The sequence below is a fragment of the Aptenodytes patagonicus genome, chromosome 6, assembly GCF_965638725.1.
Source record: "Aptenodytes patagonicus chromosome 6, bAptPat1.pri.cur, whole genome shotgun sequence".
Taxonomy (NCBI): domain Eukaryota; kingdom Metazoa; phylum Chordata; class Aves; order Sphenisciformes; family Spheniscidae; genus Aptenodytes; species Aptenodytes patagonicus.
The window spans coordinates 58,303,398-58,311,861 of NC_134954.1; the positions used below are offsets into that span (position 1 = coordinate 58,303,398).

Consider the following 8,464-nt stretch of genomic DNA (forward strand, 5'->3'; position numbering starts at 1 on the left):
CCGCCGCCGCGCCCGGAGCGCCCCCTGCTGGTCACGCCGCGTCGCTGCCGCGGGAACCGGGGGGGGACACACACACACCGACCGCGTCACCGGCGGGATTTCCCCCCCCATCGCCGCAAAGGGTGTCCCCCCCCAGCTGACGTCACTGCGTGGAGAAGGGGGTCCCTAAGTGACGTCAGAGCCGGCAGGAAGGAGGTCCCGGGGGGGGGCGGCTGGGGCCCCGTTCGGCGGGCGGGTCCGTCCGGGGAGCAACAGGAGGGGGAGCGCACCCCCCCGGCTCACCCGGCCCCGGGGCGCAGCGGCGCGGAGCCGCCACGGGGGGGCGCGGCGGGCGGGCAGGCGGGCGGTGCCTTCCCCCGCCCCGTCCGCCCCGTCCCGGCTCGTCGCGGCCGCAGCCCGGCGGAGCAGCGCGCAGCAGGTAGGGCGGCCCGGGCCCGCTCCGCACCCCCCGCCACTCCCGGTTCTCGCGTGGGGCCGCTGACAAGGGTGGGGCACGGAGACCGGTCCCCCCCCGTTCCCCCGAGTCCCCCCCGCCCGGTTCCCCCCGCCCTCGCCCCCCCCAACCCCCCTGTCCCGGCCCCCTCCGGTGCCACAGCCGGCGGCCGGGGTGTCCCAGCGCCGGACCGAGCGTCCCGGAGGGCGGCGGGGACCGGGCGAGGGTGGGAGACCGGTCCCTGAACCGCGGGGACGCGCTGCGACCCCCCGCACCCCCATCCCCGGAACAGGTGGGGGCACTTCGGGTCGAGGTTCGGCGCGGCGGGGGGAGCAGGGACGGAGCGGGGTCCCGCGGGCAGGGACGCGGGGGGACAGGACCCCCCCCCGGGCGGGACCCGGCTGTAGAGCTGGTGCCGTTTTCCGGACCCCAGGGGATCACGTGGGGGGGAATCGGGGCGTGGCGTGGGGTGGTCCGGGGGGGGCACCGTCCTTTGCGCTGTGGAGGGTGTCCCCACGGACCCCGTGGGGTGTCTCAGGAGGTGAGGGCACGGGTCTGTGCTCGGCAGGGTGTGGGGTGGCACCGTGGGGGGTGTGTGGGGACCGGCTCTGGGTGGTGTGGGGGCGCCTGGGCTTGGGCACAGGAGGGCACCTCTGTCACATGCCCCTGCCCCCTGCGAGGGGACTCGGGGCAGGGGCAGAGGGGCGGTGGTGATGATGTTGAGGTCTTGCAAACTCATGTCCTGTGTGAGTGGCATGGGGGCAGGCAGCGGGGTGGGGCAGGGGGGGAACCCGGCCTAGGTGGGCCGCGCTGACCCCCACGGCGTGAGCCCCGCCGAGCTGGGCTGGGCTGAGCCAGGCCAAGTTGTGTTGTGCTGTGTTGGGTTGTGCCGTACGGAGCCATGCCATACTGAGCCGTGCTGTGCCGTACGGAGGAGCCGTGCCGTACCAAGCCGTGCCATGCCGTACCAAGCCGTGCCGTGCCGTACCAAGCCGTGCTGTACCAAGCCGTGCCATTCGGGTGGGACCTTCCAGGCTCTTCTGGGAAGTCAGATGCTTTCCCAGGCAGCCTCACCATGGGGAGCCATGGGGAAAGCAGGGAGCCCTGGCCCCCACCCCAAACCCTGGTCCCCCCCCAGAGCGGCCCTTGGCGCCCCAGGGTCCCCGTGGAGCTGGTGGCAGGGGCCTGAGCCTCGCAGGAACGCCAGGCCGGCCGGCGAGGACGCTGCCCAGTGCCACCCGCAGGGCCGTGCTGGGGTGACGTCTGCTTGCACCCCAGGTCCCCGCCACATGCGCCTTCTCTGTGCTGAGTCATGGTGCCAGTGCAGAGCAGCACCCTGTCCCCGGGGACGGCGCGTCATGCCGGGGCCACCGAGCCGGCCTGGGTGGCCCCGTGGCTGGTGACCTCTGGTTTCAGAGTCCCGCTGTGCCGTGGCCCGGGCAGGGTGCAGGGTGCCGCCTGCTTCCCCGAGTGCGGCAGCCACAGGGACCCGTCAGGCTGGTTCCTTCCCCATCCCCAAGGCCACTCCACTGGGGTGGGGACAAGAGGGGCTGGGGCAGCTGGCAGACCCCTGCCATGGGCTGCTGGCCATGGGCACAGGGTGGGACCCCCGATGACCATGTGCCTTCCGGATACACCCTGCTTTCCCCAGATGCCTGGGTTCCCTCCTGGGGACTCTGGTCCCCCCTAACTGGGTGCCAGTCACAGGGGTTTTCCTGGGCTCAGGCTCCTATTTTGGGCCCTTCCCTGGCCCCGCAGATGAGGCGGTGCCGGGGGGCACCGGGTGCTTTTTGAGAAACTGCAGAGCAGTGAAACTTCCTGACTGGGTGGACACCACCATGGTGGTTATTTTCGGCACCGCCGTCACTGCAATGGCGAAGGGCGGTGCGGCTGTAGCAGCTTTGCCGCGGCTGGGACAGACGGACAGTGGGAGGGATGGAGGGACAGACGCTGAGCTGCTCCCCCCGGCCTGGCATGGCTGGCCTGGGTGTGCCCCCCGCCGGCACCGCTGCCCGCCCAGCCCGGCTGTGGGAAGCGCTGGAGTCACGCTGGAGGAAGCGCCCAGTCTCCTCCCAGCCCCGTCCCAGTCGGGGTCAGATCCTGGTCCCTTCCCGGCAACGGTCCTGGGGTCATGTCACCGCTGTGAGCAGGGGGCACGTGGGGGGTCCTGGCACCTGCCTGACGCTTGGGGTGGGCATCCCCCAGTGCCAGCGCTGGGGATTGGCAGGCGGGTAAAGGCCTGGCACCGGCTCCTGGCAGCGCTGTTGTTTTCCTGGCCTTGGAGATCCTGCCTTCCTCCTCCTCCTCGTCTTCCTCCTCCTGGGGCCAAGCCCGGCAGCTGGCCCTGGGCCTGGGCTGGCTGCTCGTGCTGCTGGGGGTTCTGTGAGGGGGCCCGGCGTGGCCGGGGAGGGGAGCTCAGCCCTGGGGGGATCCTGGCTTCCCTCCCCAGGGACGCATCCACCTCCCTCCAAGGTGACGCGGGTGGCACTTGTCCCTATAGCTTCCTGGGGGGACTCAGGAGTTCTGGAGCCCCCACGTGACCCACTGGGCTGCTGGGTGGGGGGCACCCCTGAAATGGTGGGGGGGGGGGGGGGCAGTGGGGTCTGCATGGGTGTGATCAGGGTCAGGCCCTGTGTTTCCATCCCAGGCAGCGGGCAGGGTGATGCCATTTGTCCCTGGGGCAGTGCCACCAGGAGCCAGGCGCCAGCCAGGGCGTGGGGGGTGTGTGCTCCCTGCCCCACGGCGGTGGCAGGGTGGGCTCCAGAGGCTGGAGAGGTCACGTCCCTGCTGGAGAGGTCACGTCCCCGCCGCGGCTTGAGTCAGCGCGTGGCCATGCCCTGCCTGTGGCTGGCCACTGACGCAGGCACCAGGGACTCAGGGCTCAGGAATGCAGGTGGCCCCGGTCGAGGGACAATGGGGACGTCCCTCGCCTCTCATTGACCTGCTGGCATTGAGGCCAGCTCATCCTTATTAATCAGAAGCCGCTATTAAAGTGGGAGGGGGAGGTTTTGTGGCTCCACTGTCCCCTCTGTCCCTGCACCTGCGGCTCCACTCGCCGGGGACACGTCCTGCCCGGGGAGGGGGACCTGCGCTGACACCCCCCACATCTTCTCTCCCCTCCAGGTGCCCGTGAGAGACGCAGGGAGCCGGCATGGCGCAGCCCAACGCGCCCCCCCCCTATGATGACAAGAACCCCCTCTACCCCCCGCCCCCGGGGGGGTACCCCCAGCCCCCCCACTATGCTGGGGGGTACCCGCAGCCTGGGGGATACCCTGCAGCAGGCGGGTACGCGCAGCCAGGGGGGTACCCGGCAGCAGTGGGGTACCCCCAGCCGGGGATGGCCATGCCCACCATGCCTATTCGATTCAGTAAGTGGGGGCACCTTGGGTTTTTTTTGGGGGTGGCACTAGAAACAGGGATGCTATGGGGGGCTGCGCAGCCCACCCTGGTGCTGAGGGGTGTCCCCCAACGCAGGTGACAATGGCATCGGGGACGGCTCCCCCCTCCAAACGGCCGACTGGGACGACAGGAAAGTCCGGCACACCTTCATCCGCAAGGCGAGTCCTGGGGGGCCAGGGCCACCCGTCAGGGTGGAGGGGCACCTGTCGGGGTCGGGGGCCGGGTGCTGATGCCCCCTGTCTCTCGCAGGTTTATGCCATCATCTCCCTGCAGCTGCTGGTGACAGTGGGGATCATTGCCGTGTTCACCTTTGTGTGAGTGGAGGGTCCCTCCTTTGCCTTGCCCTGAAAAAGGGGGGAGCCTGGCCCCGTGTCCCCTCGGGGTGTCCCGGGGGGGCAGTAGTTGCTGTCTCCCCTCTCTCACGCTCATCCCTCCTGTCCTGCAGCTCCCCTGTCCGCTCCTTTGTCCAGAGGAACGTCGCCATCTACTACGCCTCGTAGTGAGTAGGGGTTCTGCCGGCTCATGCCCCCCTGGGGTGCTCTCCGGCAGCTGGCACCCCACAATCACAGCCTCCCAGCCCCAGGGGGGTCTTGGTGGGGGCTCGCAGGGCTGACACCTGCTGTCTCTCTCTGCAGCGCTGTGTTCCTGGTGACCTACCTGGTGCTGGCCTGCTGCCAGGGTCCCCGGTGAGTCGCTGGTGGCTGGAATCCCCGGGGTGGGGAAGTGTGGATATGGGGGGGGGGTCTCCAGGGCATCAGGAAGGGGGTCCCTACCTGGGGCTGCCCCCAGGGGTTGGGGACCGGGGGACATGACATGGCCACTGTCACCAGCTCACCTTTCTCTCCCTGTTTCGTCCCCAGGAGACGCTTCCCCTGGAATATCATCCTACTGAGCATCTTCGTGAGTGGGCTGGGGCCAGCGGGGGGGGGGCTGGTGGTGCCCCCATTGGCGGCCCAGCTCCCCAGGCGGGCTGAGAGGGTATAGGGGGATGCGTGGGCAGGTGGGGGGCAGCCAGGAACTGCTGCCCCCCACGGTGCCGCTCGCCCTACTGAGCCCACCCTTCTCCTCTTCCACAGACGCTGGCCATGGGGCTGATGACGGGGACGATCGCCAGGTACGCCCCGGGAACCCCGCGGTGACAGGAGCTGGGGTCCCTCCTGTCCCCCACCGTGCGGCTGGCTCAAATGAGAGGCTGCTGAGAGCTGGGGGATACCCCGGTCCCCTGGGCTTGGGGACAGTGGGGTCCCTGCCCAGGATCGGGGCTGTGGCGGGTCACCAACACCCCCCTGGCAGGGGGATGCCGAAGCATGGGGTGACTGGTGTCCCCTCCATCTGCAGCATGTACAAGACCAACGCCGTCCTGATCGCCATGCTCATCACTGCCATTGTGGCCATCGTTGTCACCATCTTCTGCTTCCAGACCAAGGCAAGGAGGGGGATGTGCCCTACCCTGCCCTGGGGCAGGGCAGGCGCAGGGAGCCGTGCGGTGGGGACACCCCGGTTCTCCCGTGACGTGTGTGTGTGTGTCCCGCAGGTTGATTTTACATCGTGTCCAGGGCTCTTCTGTGTGCTGGGCATTGTGGTCATGGTGACCGGGATCATCACCGCTATCGTCCTCTCCTTCAAATATGTGAGTGGGGGGGACAGAGGGGCTATGGGGTTTCACGGGTGTCCCCGGTTGGGTGTCCCCAGGGCTGGTACGGGTAGGGGGGTTTGGGTGGTCCCTCTTTGCCGGGAAGCAGGGTGTGGTGCTGGCCACGGCAGAGGCAGCTTGCCTGCAGGGAGAGGGTGCGACGGCATCGGCATCAGCGGCATCTCCTCGGGAGCCAGGTGCGGGCAGGACCTGCTCTGCCTTGCCTGCTGCCTGCCAGCACCCATCTCACCCTGCCCATGTCCCCTTTCCTGCGCAGGTCTCCTGGCTCCATATGCTGTATGCGGCCATCGGTGCCATCGCCTTCACCCTGGTGAGTTGACGGCTGGGGTGGGCAGAGGGTGTCAGGCAGGGACTGGCCCCCCCCCCGGTCCCTGCCTGACACCCTCTGCCCCCCCAGTTCCTTGCCTATGACACCCAACTTGTGCTGGGGAACAGGAAGAACACGCTGAGCCCCGAGGAGTACATCTATGGCGCCCTCACCATCTACACTGACATCATCTACATCTTCACCTTCATCCTGCAGATCGTGGGCCGGGATTAGCCCCGGCACCCCTCCTGTCCCCTCCTCTCCTGCCCCTCACCCCCTCCTCTGGCCTCGATATGATACACTTACCATGACTCCTAACGCTTCAGCATCCCTACCCGTAGGCTGCTAAGGAAAGGGCTTCCCTTGATCACCCCCCCACAAGCCTCCAAGGGTGGTAGAGGGGACCAGCTGCCGGTGTTTGGGCAGTGCCCAGCCTCGGCACTGCTCACCGAGGCTGTGCTGGCGGTGCTGAGCTGGCAGCGGAGCGCCACGGTCCTGCCTGGGCGCAGGGAGCTGGCAGGGGCCGCTGGGATCGTGTTGCGATTTTTTTTGGCAGAGCCTGGTCGGTGTCATTCACTCGGTGCCTTAAACGTGGCTCCGGCCGTGCCCCCCTCCCTGAGCTGTGGCGGTGCCCGGTGCAGGTGGGGGGCAGCTGGGACCCCCGTGGTGGGACTCGTGGCAGAGCTCATGTCACAGAGGCCCTGCAGCCACAGACGTGGGCAAAATTGCACTTGCTAAATAAAACACTTTAATTTTCCAGACGGTCCCAGTCTTCCTGGTGTGGCGACTCCCCCGAAAAACCTGTGGGCAGCCTCAGCGGGGGCTGCAGCCTGGGGCAGTGCAAACCTTGCTTTGGAGTGGAAAACCAAGGTCGAGGCGCTCCAGGCCTGGCCTCCCTCCCCTGCCTGTACCCCTCCGCCCTTGTGGGCAGAACCCCAGCTGGAGAGCAGCTGGGCCCCCCTGCTGTGGGGGCAGGCAGAGCCTGGGGCTGAGGGAGCGACCGCAGTAGCACCAAGCTGTTCCACTCACCAGGGATGAGGTTTATTTGTCCCTATCCAGCCCCACGACCACCCCACGGGCTGGACAGGGAGGGCAGGTGCCAGTGCCGTGTCCCACGGGGCTGGCGTCCCCTTGGCCAGTCCCTTCAAGGTGCCCCGGTGCCAGGCGGGGGGCAGCCCGGCTATGCCCCCCTGGCCACCCTCTTGTATCGCTCTGTCTCATACTCGCCCTGGTTGGCTTCCATCATCTTTTGGCGGATTTTGAGCTGCTCCAGACGGTTTTTGTCCACTTCCCGCTTGGCCAGGAAGAAGAGGATGATGCCGGAGGGCAATCCGATGGCCCTGCAGGACAGCCGGCGGGCAGGAGATGGAGAGAGCCGGCGGGGAACCCAGGCCCCTGTACCTCCCTGGGGCGGCACAGACATCCCCCCCACTCAGCGCTGCAGCCCCCCGGGACCCCCCGTCCCACCCCAGGCCCTGCAGAGCAGCAGAGCCTCCCGGTGCTGAGCCTCTCCCGCCACCCAAGCCACTCACCAGGCCACCCCCACCGGCTTCATCGGGTTCTTGCCCTTCTTGCGCGTGGGGATGTACTCCACCCCCTCGGGGAGCCCCCCGCTGCCGGGCTCTGGGCCGGCCCGTGGCCCTGCCGGCCGGCGGCAGCTCTGCCCCAGGAGCCGTGTGCCCGGGGGGGCCGGCCGCCCCCAGGGCCTGGCGGGACCCGCCGCCCGCCCCACTGCCGCCAGCAGCCCTGTGGGGAGAGAGGTGTTAGGAAGGGGTGGCCACGGGGCAGCATGTGGGGGGCCCAGCCCGAGCCGCCTGAGGCTCCTGCCCTGCCCCTGCCCTTACCCCTACTCCTACCCCTGCCCCAGCCCTTACCCTTACCCCTGCCCCTATCCCTACTCCTGCCCTTACCCCTACCCCTACTCCTGCCCCAGCCCTTACCCCTGCCCCTGCCCTTACTCCTGCCCTTACCCCTGCCCCTACCCCTACCCTTACCCCTGCCCTTACCCCTGCCCTTACCCCTACCCCTGCCCTTACTCCTGCCCCAGCCCTTACCCCTACCCCTACCCCTGCCCCTGCCCTTACTCCTGCCCCAGCCCTTACCCCTGCCCCTGCCCTTACTCCTGCCCCAGCCCTTACCCCTGCCCCTGCCCTTACCCCTACCCCTACCCTTGCCCCTGCCCCGGCGGCAGGGGGGGGGCTCGAGGGCGGGGCCTGAGCTCTGCGGGGCGTGGCCGAGGCTGAGAGGCGGGGCCAAGCGCGCCTGGGGAGGGGCTCTAAGACCTCTCCTCAGCCGGCCGGGGCGGGGCCGAGGCCCTGCGGGCCGGGCCTGGGGGCGTCCCCGGGGGGGTGTGTGTCGGAGGCCGCGGGGCCGTGCGGTGAGGGTGGTGGCGGGACGCTCCCGGTCTCCCCGCCCCGGGGCCGCCCCCTCCGCCCGCCCTCCGTTACCCCGCAGTCCTCCGAGCGCCGCCGCCATGGTGGGCCGTGTCGGTGTGCGGCAGCCCCGCTGCATGCCGGGAGCTGCGGTCCGCCGTGCGGGGACCGCCGGGGGGCGGCGCTGCCCGGGCGGCGCGCGAGAAACTACAGCTCCCAGAGCGCACCGCGCGAGCCGGCGGCGGCCTACCCTGCTGGCGGAAGGGGCGGGGTCCGGGCGAGGAGGAGGGTCGGCGTTG

The 8,464-nt window shown here is 69.5% G+C and overlaps 2 protein-coding genes across 2 annotated transcripts; one reads left to right on the forward strand and one right to left on the reverse strand.

Moving 5' to 3' along the window:
- The first annotated feature begins 358 nt into the window (after window positions 1–358).
- TMBIM1 (transmembrane BAX inhibitor motif containing 1) lies at window positions 359–6,552 on the forward strand. Its single transcript, XM_076342856.1, has 12 exons — window positions 359–418; window positions 3,557–3,801; window positions 3,908–3,990; window positions 4,082–4,146; window positions 4,278–4,331; window positions 4,468–4,518; window positions 4,693–4,732; window positions 4,909–4,946; window positions 5,171–5,258; window positions 5,367–5,462; window positions 5,743–5,796; window positions 5,884–6,552. The coding sequence occupies exons 2-12, from the start codon at window positions 3,585–3,587 to the stop codon at window positions 6,025–6,027; spliced, it is 930 nt and encodes a 309-aa protein (XP_076198971.1). The 5' UTR covers window positions 359–418; window positions 3,557–3,584; the 3' UTR covers window positions 6,028–6,552.
- A 260-nt stretch (window positions 6,553–6,812) lies between these two features.
- Window positions 6,813–8,268, reverse strand: LOC143161520 (uncharacterized). The gene is made up of 3 exons (XM_076340603.1): window positions 8,241–8,268; window positions 7,326–7,539; window positions 6,813–7,133 (listed from the first exon to the last, which is right to left on the reverse strand). Exons 1-3 carry the CDS (start codon window positions 8,266–8,268, stop codon window positions 6,974–6,976), a joined length of 402 nt encoding a protein of 133 aa, XP_076196718.1. The 3' UTR covers window positions 6,813–6,973.
- Between the last annotated feature and the right edge of the window lie 196 nt (window positions 8,269–8,464).